The sequence below is a fragment of the Ranitomeya imitator genome, chromosome 7, assembly GCF_032444005.1.
Source record: "Ranitomeya imitator isolate aRanImi1 chromosome 7, aRanImi1.pri, whole genome shotgun sequence".
Lineage (NCBI taxonomy): Eukaryota > Metazoa > Chordata > Amphibia > Anura > Dendrobatidae > Ranitomeya > Ranitomeya imitator.
Window position 1 is genome coordinate 11,106,063 of NC_091288.1, and position 27,860 is coordinate 11,133,922.

At 43.9% G+C, this 27,860-nt stretch overlaps 1 protein-coding gene across 1 annotated transcript; it reads right to left on the minus strand.

Moving 5' to 3' along the window:
- Positions 1-257: 257 nt before the first annotated feature.
- Positions 258-27,435, minus strand: IGFBP5 (insulin like growth factor binding protein 5). Its single transcript, XM_069732689.1, has 4 exons — positions 26,492-27,435; positions 6,069-6,286; positions 5,790-5,909; positions 258-3,600 (listed from the first exon to the last, which is right to left on the minus strand). Exons 1-4 carry the CDS (start codon positions 26,823-26,825, stop codon positions 3,469-3,471), a joined length of 804 nt encoding a protein of 267 aa, XP_069588790.1. The 5' UTR covers positions 26,826-27,435; the 3' UTR covers positions 258-3,468.
- Positions 27,436-27,860: the final 425 nt, after the last annotated feature.

The window sequence follows — 27,860 nt, forward strand, 5'->3', positions numbered from 1 at the left end:
ACAAAGGGCACATGGTAGAAAGCAGACCGGACAAGCAAGGTTAGTTACAGGACAGGTTCAAGATATATTGTGAAATTATGATATATTCCGAATTATATTTATTTACGCCTTAAAAAATTTTTTTTAGAAAGTAAATACTCAAAGGATTTACTTCATTAAGATTTTGGATGAGTTGAGAGTCTCAAGTGGGGAAAAAAAAAAAAAAATAAAAATAATTATATATATATATATATATATATATATATATATATATATATATATATATATATATATATATAATTATTTTCTTTTTTTTAAGTTGCCTTTCTAATATTCTCAAACTAAGGAGATAACTGAAAAAGATTAATTGCAAACTAAGAAGAAAAAAAAAAAAATATTGAAACTAAAAATCCCCACAGACCAAGCTGTTTTGGTATTCACTTACTAATGCCCAAACTTTTGCTGCCCCAATTTATTTATTTTTTTGTTAACTTACTTCTGCAGTACGACCACCAATACGGACTTTTTGTCTAAAACTTAGCAGCCATTTCCTAGATATAAAAATTTCTAGAATTTGGCGTTTTTTTGTGACATTAAAAGAAGCCCCAATAATTCTCCGCTTCAGAACCATCGTGACTCTCCTACAGAGACTTTGCGCTTTCTACTGTGGAAACATGCATGAGCCATCCTGAGCCGGACTTATCGGCCACCGCTGATGTAAAATTAGCGGTGCAGGAAAAATAAAAACAAACCCCAGTACACATAATAAAAATTGAAGAGCCAACTTTCCAATATACCGTAACTGGGGGATGTGCAGATAAATGACAATTTAAATCTAAAAAGGCAAAAAAGGAAGAAAAGCATCAAAATCTTCAAAGCGTTTCGCAACAACTACCGTAGAAAAAAAAACAACTTATTTTAGTCTCATTATTAGGAAGCCTGTCAGGTTATGTGCAAGGATAATATTGTGCACCCCAGGCAGTGCCCTAGCACCAGAGTTTAGGTGTAGAAGCCGCATTATGGCACAGATATACATTTGTTTGTGGGCTCATAGTGGATCTATAAATCCCTACAATAAACCATAAAGGCGTGCTCCACTGGATACGGAGACATTTTCCAGTAGACAAACTACTTTTTTTGGGACGGCCGTGTGCATGAGACCCAAGAGTTAGCGCTCATCACCCTTCCCATCCACGACAAGGTAAGAGCAGAAGCAATGGTATTTTCTAAATGCGGTGTTAACACAACACAGATCAAACTCTTTTTTTTTTTTGCCAGGAGTAATACAAAGCTTTCAAGAAAGGACGTAACAGATCAGAGAACATTCAGAAATTGTATCTCCCAAGGAAATATGACCAATTGTCTATACAGTCTTACAGAACACCCGATGGGGGGCGTTCAGCTGCGTCAGTCTTTTTTTTTTTTGCAAAGTCCACGTAACAACTCATTGTCTTGCATTTTCCATATAGAGATTGGAAGGCAGCAAATTAAGGAATGCCAAGCGTAACCATCAGCAATTCTTCTTAATGATACATGTGCCAGTCACTCAGTTGTGTGCGCAGAGGAGTCACCTGCAGGGACCTCCCCAAAGAAGATGTTTGGGTTCAACTCTGTCTCAACTTGATAACCCTGAACGCATTCGTTTCCATCTCCGAGGGTTAAATACTTTCTGCTCTTCAGCCCGCACCAATGGCTCGTCCAGCAGGTTGCATCCTTTTACGTTTTTGTCCCATTAGTCCCAATAAATTGGCAGATTCCATGAGACGCGTCACCAAGTCAGTCCGGATATATAATCTTCATAACCCTCCCTGCTTTATGGACAGTTCTCCATCAGTGTCACCTTGGAAAAGTGTCAATAATTCGGCACAACGCTTCTCAAAAAACTTCCCTATGGCTTTTGTAAGACTTAGAAAAGTGGTATCTAAAGCCTTCATTTATTTAAAGCTCGAGTCGTTTGACCTTCTCAGGACTCACGAGTCAACAGGTGACCAACCGTCCTTGACTCACGGAGCAACTCAAAGAGATCGACTCAACAAAACACAAATGTTGCAGCTTGCAGCTTATAGCTTATGCTTTTCAACAATCTATTGAAACGTCAAGAATAAAAAACAAAAAAAAAAACAAAACAGCACCGATATCTACTTTTAGTGCCCGACTGCCCTTCAATTAGTTAAAAGGAACCTGGACCAGCGGGTGAAGCCTTCAACAAAAAAAAACAAAACCACAAAGCTGATAAAATGGGCAATTCCAAAAAAAAAAAAAAAAAAAAAAAAAAAAAAAAAAAAAGGGGCAAGTAGTTGGCAAGATGCTTTGGCAGAAAAGGACGGGAGCTTCTATTATAACAATAGAAGCAAAAACAAAATCCTAAAATATATATATACACAATTCTATGTTAATAAAAAAAAAAAGTCACAGCTTTTCTGCAAATAGGGCATGGGATTCATGACTGAAGGGAAAAAAAAAAAAAAAAAAGCGTTAAGGAACCTGAAAGGATTCTCAACAGACCCAGCTGTGATGAAAGATGTAAGTGACCCTGTACATTTTATTTTTAGATTTTAATGGCACAAGTTATACAGGGCGTTGAATAAACTGGCACCAGGAGTCACCTTTACCATGCCCACTAGTGACACAGTCATTTATACCATGCCCACTCGTGACACGGAGTCAGTGAGGAGTAAATATTTATAGGAACAGATCGCAAATCATTCTCTACATATGGAGTGCAATTTAACAAGTGTCCTGTGCCCACAAAAAAAAAAAAAAAAAAACTAAAGTGACAGGTCAGCGATTTCTAGAGCTTCGGTCAGTGAAAAGCCGGCGAGAACATCACGTCCTCAATTATTTGTCGCCAAGGTCTCCATCATAATGGAGAGCGGCCGGAGCCGTGGACGAGGCGCGAGATGCCGCCGGCTGTCTGGAGATGATGACTAATTGGTCATCTCTTGTAAATAATATTGGTAACCAAGTACAAGAACCGTATGGAAATAAAACAAACAAACAAAAAAAAAAAAAAAGATACATTTGTTAACCTACAGATTTCATAAAATATTCCACATGTGCTTGGACTTCAACAACATGAGACCAGGGACAACGTGGAGTCAACATGAGCTTACGGGACCTTCCCCCATGGTCAAAAAAAAATAAGGCAAAAATAACAAAAATTCTAAGCAACAGAGCGCGTCCCGTGGGCGGCCCAGACCTCCTCCCTCTACTCTAAAGACTTTCACTTCTTTGTTTCCTCAAGCTTTACATTGTTTTTTTCATACAGAAGTTCTCCTTTCCTCGGCTTCTTCGTCATTGTCTTTTTAATATATCTTCTGAAGCTTTCAAGATTTTTTTTCTTTGCTGATGAGATGAGGAGAAAAAAAAAAAATTAAAAAAAAAAAAAAAAAGTTTAGAGATCCTTGTGGACATCCCAAGACAAAGTAACAAAAAAAAAGGACACAAGTGATCACGTCCGTCCAGCCATTGCGGTCAGCGAGCGGGGAATCACTCAATGATGCTGCTGTCGAAGCTGTGGCACTGCAGGTCCCCGGGAGCGTAGTCGCTGCCTGGAAGCTTCAGCCCGTACTTGTCTACACACCAGCAGATTCCACGTTTACGGCCCCTGGAAGGTTTACACTGTCGGAAGGAAAGTAACAACATTGTCAGAAGATTCCATTGTATGAACACAAACGGGTTTATAAAGTCGGGAGTCTGATTACTCAGCAAGTCTATAGAGGACCCATCACTTTCCACCATCGTTCTATCACATTCCTCCTGCCTTCATTAAAGGGAACCTGTCCTCAAATGCCTTTATGGCTACTTTCACACTTCCGTCTTTTCAGATCCGTTGCAATGCGTCGTTTTGGGGGGAAAAAAAAAAAAAAAAAAAAAAACACGGATCCTGCAAATGTGCCCGCAGGATCCATTTTTTTCCCACAGACTTGTATTAGCGATGGATCGCGACGGATGGCCACACGTCGCATCCGTCGTGCAACGGATCCGTTGTGTTTTGGCGGACCGTCGTCTGGAAAAAACGTTCAATGTAACATTTTTTTGTCTGTGTCGAAAACATGTACAGTGACGGATCCTACGGCATCCGTCGTTGGCTAGAATGGAAGCCTATGGGCGCAGGATCCGATGCTGTCCGTCAAATGACGGAATCCAGCAACAGATTTCGTTTTTTTTTTTGTTTGTTTTTTGTTTGTTTTTTTTAACACTGAGCATGCCTGGAAGGATTTCTATTCCTCTAATTTAACCATTTTTCCTGCAGCTGCTGCATCGACGGATCCGTCAAAAAACAGGATCCAGTGCATCAGTTTTTTACATTCTGCACAGGATCCGTCTTTTCAACACTTTGACGGATTGTGACTGATTCTAAAAGACGGAAGTGTGAAAGTAGCCTTACCTGCAAATATAGGGTTATTCTACCGGTTAATAGAATTCTAAAGCTTTGCGGCCGCTGCGCTGACTACCGGGAGGAAGCAGGAGTCACAGCTGCTACAGCCACCGCTCAGTACATAGTGAGTAGCAGCTGTGCAGCTGTAATCCTGCCCCTGACAGCCACTCTGTACCGATTCCCTCCTGAGCCAGCTGTCAATCATTGCCAGGGAGAGTTATAGCCACCACTCACAGTGTATGGAGCAGAGATTGAAGCCTCTGTCAGTTTGATGGCAGGTGGCTTTAGAAGATTATTAACCTGCACATTAACCCAATATCTTAAGATTAATAGAGTTTGTGGATATGATAGATTCCCTGTAATTATGATATAAAAAGCCCATGCACAGAGCAAAATAGATACTGTCCATGTAAATATAGGCTCCCAACACTTCTGAATATAACTACTAAAATACTGCCCCCTATGTGCAAGAATATAACTACTATAATACTGCCCCTATGTACAAAAATATAACTACTATAATACTGCCCCTATGTACAAGAATATAACTGCAATAATACTGCCCCTATGTACAAGAATATAACTGCAATAATACTGCCCCTATGTACAAGAATATAACTACTATAATACTGTCCCTATGTACAAGAATAGAACTACTATAATACTGCTCCTATGTACAAGAATATGACTACTATAATACTGCCCCTTATATACAATATAACTACTATAATACTGCTCCTATATACACAAGAATATGACTACTATAATACTGCCCCCATACACAATATAACTACTATAATACTGCCCCTATGTACAAGAATAGAACTACAATACTGCTCCTATGTACAAGAATATAACTACAATAATACTGCTCCTATGTACAAGAATATAACTACTATAATACTGCTCCTATATACAAGAATATAACTACATATAATACTGCTCCTATATACAAGAATATAACTACTATAATACTGCTCCTATGTACAAGAATATAACTACAATAATACTGCTCCTATGTACAAGAATATAACTACTATAATACTGCTCCTATATACAAGAATATAACTACTATAATACTGCTCCTATATACAGGAATATAACTACTATAATACTGCTCCTATATACAGGAATATAACTACTATAATACTGCTCCCTATGTACAAGAATATAACTACTATAATACTGCTCCTATATACAAGAATATAACTACTATAATACTGCTCCTATGTACAGGAATATAGCTACTATAATACTGCTCCTATGTACAAGAATATAACTACAATAATACTGCTCCTATGTACAAGAATATAACTACTATAATACTGCCCCCATACACAATATAACTACTATAATACTGCCCCTATGTATAAGAATGTAACTACTATAATACAGGATTGCTTTTATTATTTTGGTTTTTATTTCTTACTTGTTTTCTTTTGAAGAATCCTTTTCTATCGCAGTTGGGAATATAAAATGCTCTAGGGTGCACACGATGTGACATTTTCATGTCTTGCATGACAGTTTCCATTTGTCTGCGGCAGGGACCCTAAAAATTAAAGTGACCAATTAGAGAGTGGAGTGAATGGATTGGACTTGGTTATTACGGTTGCTCGTCATCCATGTGGTGGGCACAGTGACACGGCGGCGTTCACCACACTTGGGATCTGTGGACGGGTACACGTCTCAACCACCGTCCAGCACTCACCAGCTCAGACTCGATGCTGTACTCCGGAGAGGAGAGCGTCTGGGCCTTGTTCTCTACTGGTACAATCTTGGAGACAGTTTTCTTCTTCTGCTGAAATATGTTCAGAGCCCGGACCTTCTGCTCGGAGACCACAGGTAATACCTTACGGGAGCTCGGCTTCTGGTGGAAATGGTCTTCGGTGTCTGAAGTTGTTGGATCTTCCTCTCTCGATTCTCGCTCTAAAAGAACAACAAAGCAATGGAAATTTTGGATTTTGAGGAACCACAGGCTGATACAATCATAAAAGTGTTTCCTCCAGTTATATCTTAAGACCATGAAAGACTTAGAAGCTGCAGGAGTTTCTTTGTAGCATTAACCCTAATTTCTGTATAGATTGCACCATTGAAGTTTGGATCTGTGTTGACTCCTGACTAAGTGAAGCTTGCAAACTAATGCTCCAGAAGGTTTGTGCTTCTGGGTCAACTTCTTGAAGTTGACTAATCTCATAATAAAAGTTTTTGAACTTTAGAATGAAACCCAAACACACTTAGCAAAAAACATAGAAGCCCGAGGCATTCAGTGACCTGACTAGATTAAAAGCCATGACCTCTGCAAGGCTTTAAGAGGAAAAAAAAAAAAAAAGTGGTTTGAAAGCCAGCAGCCGATGTTGGTAACACTAGAGGGCGACAAGTCCCAACACTTCACACAAGTCGGCCTTACTAGACACCTTTTTCTTAGAATTCTATAACCCTTCTACAATTCAAGCACTTAAACACAATTACTGACACAAGACGTTTTTGATAGCCTTCTAGGAGTAAAGTTGTCCAGTTTGGGACCAGAGTTCATTAGGATAAAAAAATTCCTTTAGATTTCAGAATAAACATTTTTTTTGGAGCTGTTACAATCTATTGTCTGTCAAAACATTGGAAGACTGGGCTATGCAAATGGCAACAATGTATCAATCACTAGATAACCATGGATCTAACATCCCCCTGTCCACCATGCCCTGAGGACACACTATGGGGCCAATGGTGTACCCTTCCTTTCTTGCATGAAACTTGACAGTTTTGCTGCAGAAGGAGTTAGATTTTTTTTTTAGAAAATTAAACTATGAAGGTTTTGACTGGCCACCAGAATACCAGATAATCCACAGGTGGGTCCAGGTTCTGATGCAACAGACCCCAAAAAGGAGCCTTAGAAGTTTTGATGACGACCAATATGGCCATTTATTAAGTTAAATAAAATCTGCCATTTTCCAGAATACTGCCACTTCTGTCCTCTGGTTATTTCTGGTATTGCAACTGAGCTCAATAGAAGTATAAACAGGTTGTGTCTTTACACCCAGTTTGAGCTTTACATTTGGTACACATGTCAGGAAAGCCATCAATATTGATAGGGGCCAATCAAGGCTAAAACATTGAATTATGTAGAGCCACATTTGTTTTCATGGTGTGGGATCCTACAGCAGAATACACTTTTCTATACGGATACTCCTCATCTATAGCCTTAGACCAAGTTTGCACAAAGCTGCAATACTACACACAACCTGCAGACAGGAGTGGCGCTAGCTTTAGAGAGCAGTCGGTTTTGTTTTTCTGAATCTTGGAAAATCCCTTTGCAGCTTGAAGTCAATCATGTAATCCCGGGAGCACAACGCCGATCCCAGATTATTCCAGAACCGCCCCAATCATCCTTTAAGACAATATTTAAAGACTGGATATGAAGTCAGGACCATTATTCCCATCATAAACTGGAGACCCCCTCCTCACTTTCCATTCTCTTGTCACCATGACCCTGCGGTCAGCTATTCAATACTTTGTGAAAAGAGCGATGACATTCACACAGCCTCCTTAAGTATCCAATTCTGCATCACTACCCCCAATCACAAAGCCAAGAAAAAACAAAACTCAATTACGGCCCCCACAATAGACCCCGCTCCATTATGCTGTAGGGTGCAGTGTTAACCCGGGGTCTGGGGTCAGGGCGGAGATTGGCACAGAAGGGCGATGTAATGAAGATGACACTTAGGGAGAGAATGTGTAAGTAAACATGGCCCCGCATTCCCTCCTGTCCACCTGGACTCCGCAGACCAGTAACCACAGCTGCGGCCCACCGGCTGGACATCTGCTCTTCAGGCTACCTGCAATATGAACCGTGGGGGTCCCAGCTCTCACGCTCCAGGATGCCAACAAGCAATATTACTGTCTTGAGAAGCATTTCGTGGACCGCCATCCAATGTCTATGGTCATCGAGAGCCAATCGCTACCGCAAACTGTCTATACTAGTGTCTTAGACATGATGGACCAGGACCAGTGGGGCAAGATCACAACCGGCCACTACACTCTGCTCCTCCAGGCCATGGCCGTCCAGTCAGGAGAGAACCAAGGAAAGACAGGGGACACATGGATTTAGGTCTGAAGATCAGTGGAGACCCACATAAATCCAAGAGTCATCATCTACCCAGTGGAAAGACTAAAAAACCCCCCTTTAATGAAGGCTGCAGCCAATGTGGAGCTCCGGCTAAGGTTTCTTTCACAATTCCGTCCGTACGGGGCCGTCACAAAGCGTCGGCGCGACGGAAGGGTTTGCTTTCACATTTCCGTCTGCGCTGCCGAGTAGGAAAGATCGTGAGAGCGATGTTTCCTGCTGGGCATGCGCAGTGTGAAATACTGGATGCGACGTACGGAAAAAACGTTCCCTTGAACGTTTTTCCGAGACGACGGTCCGCCAAAATCGGACGCATCCAGTGGATGACGCATGCAACATAAGGCCATACGTCGCTAATGCAAGTCTATGGAGAAAAACGCATCCTGCGGGCAACTTTGCAGGATACGTTTTTTCTCCAGAACGACGCATTGCGACGTTGGCCAAACGACGGAAGTGTGAAAGTAGCCTAAATGAAGTTTCACAACCTCTAACCAATCTGGAAAATCTTAGAGCCAGTGACTGCCAGTTTAAAGAGGCGGTCGTCCACAACATTAGTGGTTAATTAGCCTGACGTGGTCTTAAAGGGACCTGTTGCTATAAATCTATAAATTTTTACCTGATGTGAATGTGGCAGCCCTGCAACTGGTGCTCATTCCTTACTTCCCGAGCCCCTCCATGTCTGAGATCTGTCCCCCCCCCACTCTTTTTTTTGGGGGGCTTGGTCCCCGGCATCTTCTTGTTGACCACACCCAATTTTCCAAAAAACTAGACTTCCATATAACGGAGGCCATACAGTATCTCAGGAACGGAGAGGAGCAAGAATAAAAGAAAGACATTGCTGGATTCAGGAGAACAGCGGCATTTACGTCAGGTAGAAACAAAAAAAAAAAAAAAAAAAAAAAACGCATTTATGGCAAGTGACCGATCCTCAAAAAAAAAAAAAAAAAAAAAAAGTGCATGCTTGGTCTCCTCACTTTATCTTCTGGCAAGGGAGATCATGTAAGCGCTGCAGCCAATCAGTGATACCGGAGCTGGAAGGACCAGAGTCTTGCTCTCTTCTGCCCCGGAAGGAATAGCGAGTCTGAACTAGCCCGTGTGACCTGATCGGCTGCAGCAATTCACACGAGGTCTCCAGCCAGAAAAAGAAGTCAGGAGACCAACGGGGGGCATTGCCAGGAAAAGAACAGGAGTGCAGTGGGTGACCATGTATGTATTTCTCCCCCCTTTGAAGACCACCCTTAACTCATTTTTGAAAAACACAATATTATAGTGAAAACCCGCTGTGATGCAAAGTAGCAGAATGTGGCTGTACAGCTGGCCCGCTGCCGGCAATGGGGCCATATTTGTCGTATCTGCCATGTTATTACAGAATTCCTGGTCCCCCAAGAAAAACAAAGAGCAAAATGGTAATAAAATCGTGAGATGTGACGAAGCTTGGGTGTAATGGCTACAACATGGCTGCATCCAGTCTGCAAGTCGTAGGATCAGGTTTATGGAGCCGCTGCCGGGACCATGTGCTCCATGTCCAGAAGGAGCACAATACCCATCAGTCCACATGGCAGCGGAGCGGATGCCCTCCAATGTGGGCTCTTTCTGGTTTAGATTTGAACACACTCCTTCTCCGAGGATCACAGACCCTTTCATTGCCAGGGAGACTGCAGCGGTGGATTTATGGCACCTCTGGGAGAGAATGGGTGAAGCCACAGTTGGGCCTCTATTACACAACCATGACCCCGACCAGAGACAAGTAACCTTGTTCCACGTGCAGCCGTGAGGCACACAATCCCCCCCTTGTTCAGGACCTGGCCTCCATTCCCAATTACGTGTTGAAAAGCATGGACTGTTTTGAGACATACAGGATTTGTCTAGCTTTACATGGGAGTCGGAGTAATGGCCCGAGTGTTCTGGCGTCTCACCAGTTCCAGGCCTCCATTTGTAAGCCCCTCGTGCCGTTCAGTTCCCCCCTTGCCAAACCATTTTTATTGGACTGCAGTCACCGTAGGCAGATGCCACGGCTCGCACAAAAGCAAGGCGCGTTACAAAGCCACTAAACTCGGAGCGCGGTTCTCTTAGATACAAATGTAGGATCCTGAAGGACAACGTATGGTCAGTCCCGGAAACTAAGTGATATGTACGGGAATAACGGGTGTATGGATGGAGAAGAGCAGATATTGTCACGGTCGCTCAGCAGAGCCCATTCCATAACTTGTAAAATAAGTCATATTGAAGGGGTTGGACTTCGAAAAGCTAAAAAATGTGGCTAAAAGGCTTGAGGGTAGAATCGGTGCAATGGCAAAACTCGGCACTGAGGCTTTTTACCTTTAGAAAAGGGTTTCCAAAATGATCGGCTACTGGTATACAAATCAAAAATAGATACTTCTAACTTTCCTCTCCCGTTAGCGATTGTTTGCAGCGGTGAAGCGCTCAGTTGACACAATGTCATTGCTGCAGCCCAAACACAGAGCTGGACCGGTGGAGAAGGAGGAGGAGTATCATCTACAAGTGTATTACTAGTGTCTGATCATAATATTGAGACCACATTCCGAGACAAACAAAAAAAAACAATAAAGAGTTGGAAATCCACAAATGGCTCAGCCACTGCCGGGATTGGCTCATTAGATCAGCGCCATCAGATAAAAACTTTGGAGAAGTTTCTATGACATTTCAAAAGTTTTCTGAAAGTGCAGTTACTGATTGACGTTAGGGGCATTGGCTAGAGATGAATTGCCGGAAACAATCGCGGCTCAGCCATGGCCTAGGTCGCGGCTCAGCCATGGTCTAGGTTCGCGGCTCAGCCATGGCCTAGGTTCGCGGCTCAGCCATGGCCTAGGTTCGCGGCTCAGCCATGGCCTAGGTTCGCGGCTCAGCCATGGCCTAGGTTCGCGGCTCAGCCATGGCCTAGGTTCGCGGCTCAGCCATGGCCTAGGTTCGCGGCTCAGCCATGGCCTAGGTTCGCGGCTTTCTGGCTGTGACCAGGAGCTGCGCAAATTTCCTGAGTTTCCAGATTCCCCGGTATGGTTTGATTCGCCAGTCTGGCACACCGTCATCTGTGCGGAGCACAAGTAATGTCTTACCAGTCCGCTTAATCATAACCCCTGGGGTCCCAAGCTCAGTTTAGGAAAATTATGGCAGCTCCTGCCCAGGGGCACAGAGTAATGACCAGGACTGTGGTCACTGAAGTGATCCGTCCACCTCTAGTATTGATATCATCCCCGAGAGGTGCATAGTACTGTTTCTCAGGTACTGGCATGGAAGAAAGATGTCCACAGAGTCTATTCTCATTAATGTATCTTTTTTTTTGGTTTTTAAATACCGATGTTTCATTTCCAGCTTCTGCATCACCGCTGGAACAGACTCAGACATAGCAGAAGACAAGAGAATCAATCACAAAGTGCAGAATGTGCCATAGGTAGCCATCTATGAAGTGTCAATATTAGGAGATAAGAACAGACAAAAAGTATCAGCAGATGCAACAAAGTGCAACTTCCACACAACTTCAGATGTTGGACCAGACATGACAAACACCCATAACACAGGATCCCCCGCTTGTATCCATTCTTCGCCCATCATGAAGAAACACCTTGATCGGTGGTGATCTACGACTTGGCATCACTAGAGCAAAGGAATCTACTGAGGATTGTGCCGATCCACCCTTCAGCTTGGAGACCTCCACTGTGGACGTTCCTCCCACACCTGTCAACTATGGAAGAACCATCAATGTCTGATCTCCAAGTAAAAAGACCCACAAAGGCAAACTTGTACCATGTTCCTATGATGGGCAATTCATTTTTATCCACCCTTGTGGTCAGTTTAAGACTATATTCACATGTTGCATTTTTTTTTTTGCTGTGTTTTTTTCCCTGCAGGCAAAACCTGCTCTCTTGGCAATAAAGAAGCAGCTAACAAAAAGCAGGTTTTGCTGTGTTTTGGTCTTTTGTGCATGCTTATAAAGTTTAGTGCCTCCCAAAAAAGCATGATGCAACTGCCTTAGGCCGGCGTCACACACAGCGTAAAACAATACGGTCCGTATATTACGGCCGTAATACGCTGAAAAGTCCCGAAAAAAGTGGTCCGTAGCTCCTCCGTAGGCAGGGTGTGTCAGCGTTTTTTGCGCATGGCATCCTCCGTATGTAATCCGTATGGCATCCCTACTGCGTGGTTTTCTCGCAGGCTAGCAAAACCAACATACCGCTATAGAAGTGATCCATGTGTCCCAAAAAGAAAAGAAAATATATATATATACTGTATATATACAGTGGGGCAAAAAAGTATTTAGTCAGTCAGCAATAGTGCAAGTTCCACCACTTAAAAAGATGAGAGGCGTCTGTAATTTACATCATAGGTAGACCTCAACTATGGGAGACAAACTGAGAAAAAAAAAATCCAGAAAATCACATTGTCTGTTTTTTTATCATTTTATTTGCATATTATGGTGGAAAATAAGTATTTGGTCAGAAACAAAATTTCATCTCAATACTTTGTAATATATCCTTTGTTGGCAATGACAGAGGTCAAACGTTTTCTGTAAGTCTTCACAAGGTTGCCACACACTGTTGTTGGTATGTTGGCCCATTCCTCCATGCAGATCTCCTCTAGAGCAGTGATGTTTTTGGCTTTTTCGCTTGGCAACACGGACTTTCAACTCCCTCCAAAGGTTTTCTATAGGGTTGAGATCTGGAGACTGGCAAGGCCACTCCAGGACCTTGAAATGCTTCTTACAAAGCCACTCCTTCGTTGCCCTGGCGCTGTGCTTTGGATCATTGTCATGTTGAAAGACCAAGCCATGTTTCATCTTCAATGCCCTTGCTGATGGAAGGAGGTTTGCACTCAAAATCTCACGATACATGGCCCCATTCATTCTTTCATGTACCCAGATCAGTCGTCCTGGCCGCTTTGCAGAGAAACAGCCCCAAAGCATGATGTTTCCACCACCATGCTTTACAGTAGGTATGGTGTTTGATGGATGCAACTCAGTATTCTTTTTCCTCCAAACACGACAAGTTGTGTTTCTACCAAACAGTTCCAGTTTGGTTTCATCAGACCATAGGACATTCTCCCAAAACTCCTCTGGATCATCCAAATGCTATCTAGCAAACTTCAGACGGGCCCGGACATGTACTGGCTTAAGCAGTGGGACACGTCTGGCACTGCAGGATCTGAGTCCATGGTGGCGTAGTGTGTAACTTATGGTAGGCCTTGTTACACTGGTCCCAGCTCTCTGCAGTTCATTCACTAGGTCCCCCCACGTGGTTCTGGGATTTTTGCTCACCGTTCTTGTGATCATTGTGACCCCACGGGGTGGGATTTTGCGTGGAGCCCCAGATCGAGGGAGATTATCAGTGGTCTTGTATGTCTTCCATTTTCTAATTATTGCTCCCACTGTTGATTTTTTCACTCCAAGCTGGTTGGCTATTGCAGATTCAGTCTTCCCAGCCTGGTGCAGGGCTACAACTTTGTTTCTGGTGTCCTTTGACAGCTCTTTGGTCTTCACCATAGTGGAGTTTGGAGTCAGACTGTTTGAGGGTGTGCACAGGTGTCTTTTTATACTGATAACAAGTTTAAACAGGTGCCATTACTACAGGTAATGAGTGGAGGAAAGGGGAGACTCTTAAAGAAGAAGTTACAGGTCTGTGAGAGCCAGAAATCTTGATTGTTTGTTTCTGACCAAATACTTATTTTCCACCATAATATGCAAACAAAATGATAAAAAAACAGACAATGTGATTTTCTGGATTTTTTTTTCTCAGTTTGTCTCCCATAGTTGAGGTCTACCTATGATGTAAATTACAGACGCCTCTCATCTTTTTAAGTGGTGGAATTTGCACTATTGCTGACTGACTAAATACTTTTTTGCCCCACTGTGTATGTGTATATGTATGTATATATATATATATATCAGTAGACACATATATTAGAGAGAAAAGCCGGTAATTCAGAGCGGTGTACAGTAAAATCACACTGACAGCTTACAGTCCAATAGGTAGAATAAATGTGTACACATAGAATAGGTATATATATATATATATATATATATATATATATATATATATATGTCAGTGAGACACATATGTATATATATTAATATTTATTCCAGCGCTATACAGCTTGAAAGCCGGTAATTCAATTACCGGCTTTTTCTTTCTCCTTCCTAAAACCCGACATGATTTGAGACATGGTTTACATACAGTAAACCATGTCTTCTCTCCATTTTTTTTGCAGATTCCACACTACTAATGTCAGTAGTGTGTATCTGCAAAATTTGGCCGTTCTAGCTCTTAAAATAAAGGGTTAAATGGCGGAAAAAATTGGCGTGGGCTCCCGCGCAATTTTCTCCGCCAGAGTAGTAAAGCCAGTGACTGAGGGCAGATATTAATAGCCTGGAGAGGGTCCACGGTTATTGGCCCCCCCCTGGCTAAAAACACCTGCCCCCAGCCACCCCAAAAAAGGCACATCTGGAAGATGCGCCTATTCTGGCACTTGGCCACTCTCTTCCCATTCCCGTGTAGCGGTGGGATATGGGGTAATGAAGGGTTAATGCCACCTTGCTATTGTAAGGTGACATTAAGCCTAATTAATAATGGAGAGGCGTCAATTATGACACCTATCCATTATTAATCCAATTGTAGTGAAGGGTTAAATAAAACACAAACACATTATTTAAAATTATTTTAATGAAATAAAAACAATGGTTGTTGCAGTATTTTATTCAACGCCCAATCCAGTCACTGAAGACCCTCGTTCTGTGAGTAAAAAAACATAATAAACCAACAATATACTTACCCTCCGCAGATCTGTAACGTCCAACGATGTAAATCCTTCTGAAGGGGTTAAAACATTTTGCAGCAGGGAGCTGTGCCAATGCAGGCTGCTCCTCGCTGCAAAACCCCAGGGAATAAGGCTAAAAATAGATCAATGAGCTATATTTAGCTTTATTTGCGGTGAGGCGCCCTCTGCTGGCTGTTCATAGATCGTGGGAAATTACCTAGAAAGCCAGGGAGCTATTCTACCTATTGGACTGTAAGCTGTCAGTGTGATTTTACTGTACACCGCACTGAATTGCCGGCTTTTCTCTCTAACAGCGCTGCGTATTTCTCGCAAGTCACACTGCTTGTCCGTGTGTAATCCGTATTTTTCACGCTTCCATAGACTTTCATTGGCGTATTTCTTGCGCAGTACGGTGACAAACGCAGCATGCTGCGATTTTGTACGGCCGTAGAAAGCCGTATAATACTGATCAGTAAAATACGGCAAATAGGAGCAGGGGCATAGAGAATAATTGTGCCGTATTTTTTGCGAGTTTTACGGACGTAGATTCTGCGCTCTTACGTCCGTAAAACTCGCAAGTGTGACGCCGGCCTTAAATGTTTGCACCAGAAAAGCAGCAAAGACCGATACCTCAGTTTTTTGAGCACTTACTCATTGTTTCAGTAGGTGAAAAAATATAACGTGTGAACACAGCCTAGTCCGCACAACTTTTCCAGTGGTGATTTCTAAGTCATTGCAAAAATCGCTCAGTTTTATAACTTCTGCAAATTTTATCGAACATGCTTCATCTCAATTTCTCAAGTCTTTCCTGGATCCCAGTCAGACACCTCTCAATCAGCCAAACCAGATCTCACACTTTGCACTGACGACGGACAGTACCCCGAAACACAGTGTCTGAAAATTGAGATTCTGGTTTGGCTATTATCCCAAGTCATGTGACAAGGCTCGTTAAAGGGTCGACATTGACTGTTAGGATCGCTACTTCCAATAGGTGGCGCTAGAGTTCTAGTCCTCTTCCTCTCTGAAGAAACAATTTTCTCAAATCTTGTGAGTTGTGACTGATAAAATAAAGCACTGGACTAATATATATATTCCCATCCCTTGAGTTAACTTGCAGATGTTCCCGGCAGGAAGGACGGTGCAGCGAAGCCTCCTCTAGATTATCAGAGCAGTTTTTAAATAGCCTGTGTGACAGCTCGAGGGTCGGAGGTCACTGGGATGAAATCAAATAGACTCATGCTCTGTATGTGCAATTTCACCATGGATATCAGCTGTGGAAACATGACCTCTAGTATCCGAGAGACAAACAAAACCAGGCCTCATTGTCCCCTCTGCACACACACCTGCTGCACTGCAGCCCCCCATCAGCAAACACCGCACCCCCAGCCATCCTGCAGCAACAAGCTGTCAGGCTATTACTGCCCCGGGGCTCTGCACTGGAAACCATCTCATACAGTCAGAGAGGGGGCAGAGCAGGTGCAAGGAAGGACCTGGATGTCCTCAGCCGCTGGGCTACAAGCCTTATATTCTGCACGGCCAGATCGTGCTTATGGTCGCAGCCGGTGGATAAATGCAATGGATGCATCTGTGCAGACGGATATAAACCTGACACCACATAGCAGGAGCCTATTAATGCTCACAGGAACTGCAAACTTTATAGTCACTTGCTGAAAACTTTGAGTTGAAGTTTCAACCTTTTCTGAAGATAACATTTTGTAAAATTTCCTCTTCCTAGTTAAAAATCAGGGATTTCCCAGTTTTGGGGCATTTTTTTTAAGCTATGGTATTAAAATAAAGTAGGTTTTACTATGTGCCACTGCACAAAAACCACGAGAAAGGGGGAACCAACACACAGTGCCAAAACCAAGGGGTTGGAATCAGAGTATACAAATAGTGAAAACACCCCCTTAGGTTTATACTACTGTGAACAAGGACCTTAATAAAACTGGACAAAATCGGAAAACATGAAAACACAAGAACAAAAAAGCCAACTACAAGTCCAAAGTACAGAAAATAAATTAAATTTTTAGTGGTATAGCAGTTTAAAAATAATGTTGAATCAAGAAAATTACGTAAAATAGTAGATGCAATACATAGCTGTGTGCTACCAAAGAAAGGGGCGCACTTAACCAGATTATATGAACCGGATGTGGAAATCTCAGAATAAAAAACAAAAAACAAAAAGGATTTCAAAAACAAACAAACAAAAAAAAAAAACAACACAAGGTTTCTTTGGTAGCATACAGATATGCATTGTATCTACTATTTTACTTGATTCAACATTGTTTTTAACCTGGTATACCAATAAAAATTAAATTTATATTTTCTGTACTTTGGACTTGTAATTGGGTTTTTTGTTCTTGTGTTTTTATGTGCCACTGCAGCAGGGGGCGCTATTGCATGGAGGATAATGGAAAATAGCTGCTGAGAGTAGTGGTGGAATGTGGTACTGCAACTGATACATAATTGATTTCTATGTATCCATTTAGCGCACAACTCCCAGAATGTCAGATCTTCTCCACTTTGGCATCAACTACTGTATAACGTCAATAACTTGGGGACAATGAACGTCGCCTCTTACAGAGACCACATCTCTATGCAATCTGTCTACATACATTTACACCACAGGCCGGAGCAGAGGAGAGGAAGAGGTTAAAGCAAAGGGTTCCTCATACACATCCCTGTCTCTTATTTTTTTGTCCTGACACAGCAGAATCTGGGCCCCTTCTCCCTTTCCCTGAAAAAAAAAAAAAAATGAGGTGTGTTGGGAGCAAGAAAAGACTGTAGCCTGCGCCATGGAATCATAAAAGGCATTGGTTCCCCTCCATTCTTTAGGAGAGGACAAGACCCTCGCCAATGCCCACCCCTCACCTCCCAATCATCTGATCCTGAAGAGGTCTAGCAGACAGTGGTCACACAATATGCGTTGCAGAGCGTTGCGTCACTATTATAATTATTATTATTTATTGTTATAGCGCCATTTATTCCATGGCACTTTACATGTGAGGAGGGGTATACATAATAAAAACAAGTACAATAATCTTAAACAATACAAGTCCCGCCTGGTACAGGAGGAGAGAGGACCCTGCCCGCGAGGGCTCACAATCTACAAGGGATGGGTGAGGATACAGGAGGAGTGAGGACCCTGCCCGCGAGGGCTCACAGTCTACAAGGGATGGGTGAGAATACAGGAGAGAGGACCCTGCCCGCGAAGGCTCACAATCTACAAGGGATGGGTGAGAATACAGGAGGAGAGAGGACCCTGCCCGCGAGGGCTCACAGTCTACAAGGGATGGGTGAGAATACAGGAGAGAGGACCCTGCCCGCGAAGGCTCACAATCTACAAGGGATGGGTGAGGATACAGGAGGAGTGAGGACCCTGCCCGCGAAGGCTCACAATCTACAAGGGATGGGTGAGGATACAGGAGGAGTGAGGACCCTGCCCGCGAGGGCTCACAATCTACAAGGGATGGGTGAGAATACAGGAGAGAGGACCCTGCCCGCGAAGGCTCACAATCTACAAGGGATGGGTGAGAATACAGGAGGAGAGAGGACCCTGCCCGCGAGGGCTCACAGTCTACAAGGGATGGGTGAGGATACAGGAGGAGTGAGGACCCTGCCCGCGAAGGCTCACAATCTACAAGGGATGGGTGAGAATACAGGAGGAGTGAGGACCCTGCCCGCGAGGGCTCACAGTCTACAAGGGATGGGTGAGAATACAGGAGGCAGTGGCGTAGGAAGGGGGGTGCGGGGGGGGCGGTCCGCCCCGGGCGGCACAATGCTGGGGGCGGCCGGCGCTGCAGGAGAAGAAGATAAAAAAAAAAAAAAGACGCCCCTTTAAATCTTCGGGCGGCGCCTTCCGCCGCCACGACCAGGGCCAGCTCCCCCCACCACCGGACCCCGCCCCCCGCTCTATACTCACCTCTCCTGGTTCCTGCGGCGCCGGCAGCTGCAGCGTCCTCTGACTCTGCGACGTCTCAGAGCAGAGGGCGCGATGACGTCACTACTGTGCGCGCCGCTCTGCCTCTCTGTCCTGAGCGTCGCAGAGCCGGAGAGACGCTGACTGCACCGGACCTGCGCTGGGAACGGGAGAGGTGAGGATTTTACTTTTTTTTTCTTTTTCTTTATGTCTGACTGTCTGGGGCTGGGGCAATGCTGGACACACTGGGGCAATACTGGAGACCATGGGGCAGAATGCTGGACACACTGGGGCAGTACTGGAGACCATGGGGCAGAATGCTGGACACACTGGGGCAATACAGGAGACTATGGGGCAGATTGCTGGACACACTGGGGCAATACAGGAGACCATTGGGCAGATTGCTGGACACACTGGGGCAATACAGGAGACCATGGGGCAGATTGCTGGACACACTGGGGCAATACAGGAGACCATGGGGCAGATTGCTGGTCACACTGGGGCAATACTGGAGACCATGGGGCAGAATGCTGGACACACTGGGGCAATACTGGAGACCATGGGGCAGAATGCTGGACACACTGGGGCAATACTGGAGACCATGGGGCAGAATGCTGGACACACTGGGGCAATACTGGAGACCATGGGGCAGATTGCTGGACACACTGGGGCAATACTGGAGACCATGGGGCAGAATGCTGGACACACTGGGGCAATACTGGAGACCATGGGGCAGAATGCTGGACACACTGGGGCAATACAGGAGACCATGGGGCAGATTGCTGGACACACTGGGGCAATACAGGAGACTATGGGGCAGATTGCTGGTCACACTGGGGCAATACTGGAGACCATGGGGCAGAATGCTGGACACACTGGGGCAATACAGGAGACCATGGGGCAGAATGCTGGACACACTGGGGCAATACAGGAGACCATGGGGCAGAATGCTGGACACACTGGGGCAATACAGGAGACCATGGGGCAGATTGCTGGACACACTGGGGCAATACTGGAGACCCTGGGGCAGATTGCTGGACACACTGGGGCAATACTGGAGACCCTGGGGCAGATTTCTGGACACATTGAGGCAATGCTGGAGACCCTGGGGCAGACTTCTGGACACACTGGGGCAATGCTGGACACTGGGGCAGATTGCTGGACACACTGGGGGTAATATACTGGACACACTGGGGCAGACTGCTGGACACACTGGGGAAAGGCTGGACACTGGGGCAGATTGCTGGACACACTGAGGGCAGATTGCTGGACACACTGGGGGTAATATGCTGGACATACTGGGGCAGATTGCTGGACACACTGGGGGTAATATGCTGGACACACTGGGGGCAGGACTTGAGGCATGGGCAGAATGTAGATACGGGGCATGATTGGAGACACGGGGCAGGATTGGATCATGGGGCAGGACGGATACGATGGAGGCTGGTGGGGCAGGATGGGGAGATCATATGGGGTAGAATGGATACTCATGAGGGCAGGATACGACAACATATGGCTGGAGCCAGGAATGAGATAAACGGGGCCAGGGTGGGGAATATTATTACCATAGGGGATAATTAAGGGATATTATTACTGCAGTGATGTATTTATTTTATTTTTTGAGTATACTGTTTTAAATGGGGGGGCGGTCCTGTTACTGTGCAGAGTGACACTATATCACCTTTTTTTCTTCATGTGGTGTAATGTAAAAGTTGTGAAAAATTAAGTAATGTGTTCTGCAAGCGGAGCTCGAGATAACTGTGTTATTTCCTGCAGAAACGAGTCCTGGCTGGAAGGAATGATGGCGGTCTGTGCTGGATGAAAGATGAAGGACTTCACCTAGAGACGTCACTGGTGAGTCAGTGTTACCTATACACTGACACTATACACTGTATACTATATAGAGGTCCTGTGTATAATGTCACCAGTGATCTCTGTATTACCTCTACACAGACACTGCATACTAAGTACAGATCTCCTGTGAATACTGGCACTTATGGTGATAGTATTGTGGTTTTTTTTTTTTATTACTGATCAGTATTGTAGTATTCAGTCACTATGTGGTGGTAATATGTGGTCTGGAAATGGTGCGGTGGTATTTGTCCCTTGTATGTAGTATTATTCGGTCACTATGTGGCCTGGTCATGGTGTGGTGGTATTAAGTCACAGGTGTGGCATGTGGGGGTGACACCATTAGGCCCAGTTTAAGTTCTACAAAACAGGAATCCATTTTTGGTAACCTTTGTGTGTATTGAGCTGGGGGGGGGGATGGGGGGGGGGGGGGCGCCAAACTCGGGATCAGCCCCGGGCGGCAAAAGCTCTAGCTACGCCTCTGACAGGAGGAGAGAGGACCCTGCCCGCGAGGGCTCACAATCTACAAGGGATGGGTGAGAATACAGGAGGAGTGAGGACCCTGCCCGCGAAGGCTCACAATCTACAAGGGATGGGTGAGAATACAGGAGGAGTGAGGACCCTGCCCGCGAAGGCTCACAATCTACAAGGGATGGGTGAGGATACAGGAGGAGAGAGGACCCTGCCCGCGAGGGCTCACAATCTACAAGGGATGGGTGAGGATACAGTAGGTGAGGATAGAGCTGGTCATGCAGCGGTTTGGTCGATCGGTGGTTACTGCAGGTTGTAGGCTTGTCGGAAGAGGTGGGTCTTCAGGTTCTTTTTGAAGGTTTCGATGGTAGGTGAGAGTCTGATGTGTTGTGGTAGAGGGTTCCAGAGTAGGGGGGATACGCGAGAGAAATCTTGTATACGATTGTAGGAAGAGGAGATAAGAGGGGAGTAGAGAAGAAGATCTTGTGAGGATCGGAGGTTGCGTGCAGGAAAGTATCGGGAGACGAGGTCGCAGATGTATGGAGGACACAGGTTGTGGATGGCTTTGTACGCCATGGTTCGGGTTTTGTCCTGGAGTCTCTGGGTAATGGGGAGCCAGTGATGGGATTGACAGAGGGGAGAGGACGGGGAATAGCGGGGGGACAGGTGGATTAGTCGGGCAGCAGAGTTTAGAATAGATTGGAGGGGTGCGAGAGTGTTCGAGGGGAGGCCACAGAGCAGGAGGTTGCAGTAGTCAAGGCGGGAGATGGTGAGGGCATGGACTAATGGTTTTAGCAGATTCTTGGTTGAGGAATGAACGGATTTGTGAAATATTTTTGAGTTGAAGTCGGCAGGAAGTGGAAAGGGCTTGGATATGTGGTTTGAAGGAGAGATCAGCATCAAGGATTACCCCGAGGGAGCGAGCTTGTGGGACTGGGGAGAGTGGGCAGCCGTTTACTGTAATGGATAGGGTCGTTGGGGGGGTCGCGTGAGATGGGGGAAAGATGATGAATTCTGTTTTGTCCATGTTAAGTTTCAGAAATCTAGCGGAGAAGAAGGATGAGATAGTGGACAGACATTGATGGATTCTGGTTAGTAGGGAGGTGATATCTGGTCCAGAGATGTAGATCTGTGTGTCATCAGCATAGAGGTGATACTGAAAGCCATGAGATTCTATGAGCTGTCCCAGGCCAAAGGTGTAAATGGAGAAGAGCAGGGGCCCAAGGACTGAACCTTGTGGGACCCCGACAGATAGGGGGCGAGGTGAGGAGGTGGTGTGTGAGTGGGAGACGCTGAATGTCCGGTCTGTTAGGTATGATGAGATCCAGGATAGGGCAAAGTCTGTGATGCCAAGAGATGAGAGGGTCTGTAGTAATAGGGAATGGTCCACTGTGTCAAAGGCAGCCGACAGGTCGAGGAGGAGGACAGAGTAGTGTCGCTTGCTCTTGGCGGTTAAGAGGTCATTGGTGACCTTAGGGCAGTTTCAGTGGAGTGGTGTGACCGGAAGCCAGATTGTAAGCGGTCAAAGAGGGAGCAGGAAGATAGATGGGAGGACAGTTCAAGGTAGACGTGTTGTTCCAGTAGTTTTGAGGCATAGGGGAGAAGTGATGTAGGGCAATAGCTAGATACAGAGGATGGGTCAAGAGAGGGCTTTTTGTGCAGTCTCCACAGGCCTCCATATAGCAAACTGCTGTTTACGCAAAGTTCATTGAAAAAAATTAACATCGCTAAGAGGTAAAATGTCACCTGCATACGGCGCTACATAAAAACAGCACAACTCGGGAAAAGAAAAATCTAGGCCCATTACAATGCGCAAACTATTAATACTGCCACTCATCTTTGGTGGACAGCGGGTTAACAAAACCTAAAAAATAAAATCTTTAAAAAAAAAAAAAGAAAAGAACAGGTTAAACACCTTCTGTATAATTTTCCCATCAAGTCTTCAGTTTTGGCAAACTCTTGACTAAGCCTTGATTACTGATACAAAGTATAAGCTGCAGGCTATATTCTGTGTTATACAATCCAAGTTTACACTACCGCAAGGAAAAGAAATAAACTCGTAGGAGAGAAACTGGAGCCGGGTGTGTGGAGAACCTGGACCAAAACCGTGATCCCAGTACAGACCATCATGTGGCTATAATATATATATATATATATATATATATATATATATATATATATATATATATATATATATATATATATATATATATATATATATATATATATATATATATATATATATATATATATATATATATTTTATATATATATATACACCACACATGGACAATTGTACAATAGAGGGCGGTATTATAGTATATTCTTGTACATAGGGGCAGTATTATAGTAGTTCTATTCCTGTATATAGGGGCAGTATTCTAGTGGTTACATTCTTGTACATAGGGGCAGTATTATAGTAGTTCTATTCTTGTACATAGGGGGCAGTATTATAGTAGTTCTATTCTTGTACATAGGGGGCAGTATTATAGTAGTTCTATTCTTGTACATAGGGGCAGTATTATAGTAGTTATATTCTTGTACATAGGGGCAGTATTATAGTAGTTATATTCTTGTATATAGGGGCAGTATTATAGTAGTTATATTCTTGTACATAGGAGCAGTATTATAGTAGTTATATTCTTGTACATAGGAGCAGTAATATAGTAGTTATATTCTTGTACATAGGAGAAGTATTATAGTAGTTATATTCTTGTACATAGGAGCAGTAATATAGTAGTTATATTCTTGTACATAGGAGCAGTATTATAGTAGTTATATTCTTGTACATAGGAGAAGTATTATAGTAGTTATATTCTTGTACATAGGAGCAGTATTATAGTAGTTATATTCTTGTACATAGGGGCAGTATTATAGTAGTTATATTCTTATACATAGGGGCAGTATTATAGTAGTTATATTCTTGTACATAGGAGCAGTATTATAGTAGTTATATTCTTGCACATAGGAGCAGTATTATAGTAGTTATATTCTTGTACATAGGAGCAGTATTATAGTAGTTATATTCTTGTACATAGGGGCAGTTTTACAATAGTCATGTTCTTGTTCATAAGGGGGGTATTATAGTTGTTATATTTTTGAATAAAGGGGCATATTCTAGTAAGCAATTGTACCTATATGTCATTAGTGTAGTACTTTCTAAAGTGGGTGCCTTATTAGTTGGAAATTGCACTAAAATTGGTAGAATATAACAAAACTACTTTAGTAAACCTTTTGCACTTACCAGTGGCAAATTATGCAAATGTCAATAACAGCTTTTGGCAGAGGTGTACTTCTTCATGCCCACTACCTTTTTTAGAATAAGGCATTGTAGGATTAAACAGTCATAATAACCAGCTCTATAGTTTATAGCCAGAAACTTGTCCTGCAGCCTAACTACAAGATCTGATGAACACAGCATTGCCCCTAGTGGTGACAATGTATACTGCAGTTATTTCTCTGTAGAGTAAACCTCCAAATAATGTATGCACATTAACAATTAATCTGTAAAGGGTGCAGTAGTTGGAGTCCCTTTGTAAGACACATGCAGCAGCGCAAGTGTTAATAAGCCATGTCCACCGTTTAATAAGGCATAGTCTACATGTTGACTCTTGTCCATGGTGCAATGCACAATGGCAGGGATGTCAGTCACAGCTGCAGGATTTCAGCACAATCCATGACTGACACCAGTCTGCTTTTTATTACCCATAAAGAGTTACATAAGCAATTCTGTGCCAGCTATACCTAGCTAGAAATGCTGGGCGGGCAGGCTGCCAGCAATAACGTAGGTGGGACACGTGTAGCTGTTAACCCTTCAAGTGCTGCACAAACACAGGGTGCAGTTAAACTGCATCAATTGGCTTCCAGATGAGGAGTATTTATAGAACAGTAATTAATTCATTGTCTTGAGAGCGCAAACACATGCCATAGTGCTGTACAGAGAATACACTCAGGTCATAGATACAAGCAAAAGCCAAAATACAATGTTTCGGACTCAAAGTCTATTTATTGCATCGTATAGGACACATGTCAGGTAGATGGAGCCATTGGGGGCTGAGGAGCTTGCAGGAGGTGGGACCTGCAGAAAACCATCATCAGCTCATTTTAATGGGGAGGGGACCCACACAGAGGATGATTCCTAGACAAGGGCACTGATAGGCATGGACCCTTCATTCCTCCAGGGGGTGTGGACAGCTCAGTTTCTATATTAAGAGGTTATTAACCAAATGCTCCCCACAGTTCATGAGAAAGTGAACGTCCCCAAACTTCTCATGGACCCTCGAGATTAAGTGACAATGGAATGTATACAATGTAACTATGGATGGGGGAGAACGGTGAACATTCCAGTTATGAGGCTTTGGGCCACAAAGAGTTAATCTGGACCCATGATCTGTGTGATCACTGTATACAAGCATGTGCAATGTGGTGACAGCAGAGAACACTCCCCTCAGTCCGGCAAACAAACAGTTAAACATTGGTAAACTTCCTCCAAACCTTCCTGTCTGCAGCTTGGTACGAGATTAACATTTATTTTTATTTTTTTTTGAACAAATGCTGCAACCTGGGAGCCCTTCAGTGTGATCAGTCGGTGCAGAAACCCAGCAAACAAGGACAATATACTATTCCCAATGCAAAATAAAGTGACGTCATTACCAAGCAGGATTAACCCTTCACCGTCCCAGGTGACTTACACCTCTGCATCTCAAAAGGGGGACAATACATGGAGCAGCAGGAAGTCTGGAAAGTAAACTAAAGTATGATCTTAATCCCTGAGTGAGGGGAGCTCTGATACATTATGTATGTCATGAATCTGGGGGTGATAAAGTTGTGGTATCAGTGTGGAAACAATTTGTGCAGAAATAGTGGGAAAAAAAAAAACACACACAAACATTCTGAGTTGGGATTTGATTGACAGCTGTCAGTCACTGCAGTCCTGCTAAATAATGATTGACAGGTCTCCTACAAAGAACAGGCACATAAAGAAGCAGTTAAGAAATGCAGGTGCACTCACCTATTTTGACCACCTGGTCCCTGTAGATCTTCTCATTGAGGCAGACCCCCCTGCCATGGAGTAGGGCATGCAATGGCTTCTCTTCCCCTTGTTTGGGAAGACAGCGGAGCCCCCCAGCACATCGCTCAGTGTACACCCCACAGGACTGCCCCTCAGCCAGGGCACAGGTCCTACAGCAGCCACAGCCCGGCTCCTTCACCGTCTCGCAGCCCACAGGGATCGGTGGGCACATGGACATTGCCTTCTCATCACAAGGCTCACAGTGCACAAAGGAGCCCAGACACTGGCAGAGCCCAAGGCACAGGGTCAGGAGGAAGCAGACAGACAGGATCATTGTATAGGAGATTTGGGAGGGGGATTGCACAGTGCTCCAAATACTGGAGGAAGAAAAAGAGGGTGTCCCTGCAAAATAATCCAAAATGTGCCAACAACCAACAATGCAGTCCCTTCACTGGCACAAAAAAAAAAATCAGGGAAAGCCTGGAATATAGTTTACAACAACAACAAAAAACGCAAACTGCTCACACCCAGGTAGCTGCTGCTGTCCTCATACACACAAGCCAGCAAACACTTGGAGAATACCTGTTGCTGCAGCCAAGACTATGGTGCAAAGTGTACAACAGGTTGGAAAAAAAAAAAATTGTTTTCTAGATCACAAGCTTCTCTCCTTGTATTGCATGCACAGTAATCCAGTAATATTGCTGCAAAAAAAAGTCTGCAAATGCAGAAAATTCCTCAAATCCTGTAAACAAAAAAAAGTGAATTTATAGAAAAATAAAAAGCTTTTATCTTGCTAAACCTGCAGCATGATTAAAATCTTTACTGGGCAGAGATTTCCCCACACAAAAAAAAAACGTGGAAAGAAAATGCGATAAAGTCAGAAGAAGGAAAATACTTTGTAAATCTCCCCACAGTTGTACCCTGCAGAACTTTCTAAAGAGACTGATTACTGAGAAGCAAGCTGTCTTTTAAATAGACTACTCCTGGCTGCCTGCCAGCCTTACACTGCAACTCGATATCACGACAGCCAGGCTGAATAGCTGCCAGTAACCAGGCAATATAGTGGAGCATAATATGACCAGGTCTCTCATTGTGGATTAACCCCTTGTTCCCTGCAGCGGAGGAGCGAACAATCAGACAACAAGCTGCTCCCTGACTTTTAATCTTAACTTTTTTCTTTCTTCTTTTGACCATCAAACTTTTCATACACTCCTTGCAGGAGTCAATCTCTTTTTTTTTGTATCTCTTTCTTTTCTTAAGGGCGGATTGAAAGTTTCTTAGAAATCACTGAACTGTTTTATGGGAGCAGAGCGTTTACCTAAAACAGTGGAAATCCTGAGTGCAATGTGTTAAGAAAGTTTCCCTTCAG

Excerpts from the sequence above, each read along its gene's own strand:
- IGFBP5 (XM_069732689.1), bottom strand. The coding sequence starts at position 26,825 with ATGATCCTGTCTGTCTGCTTCCTCCTGACCCTGTGCCTTGGGCTCTGC. Across the intron at positions 5,910-6,068 it reads ACAGCATCGAGTCTGAGCTG|GGTCCCTGCCGCAGACAAAT; the intron begins GTGAGTGCTGGA and ends TTTAATTTTTAG. Across the intron at positions 3,601-5,789 it reads GATTCTTCAAAAGAAAACAA|TGTAAACCTTCCAGGGGCCG; the intron begins GTAAGAAATAAA and ends TCCTTCCGACAG.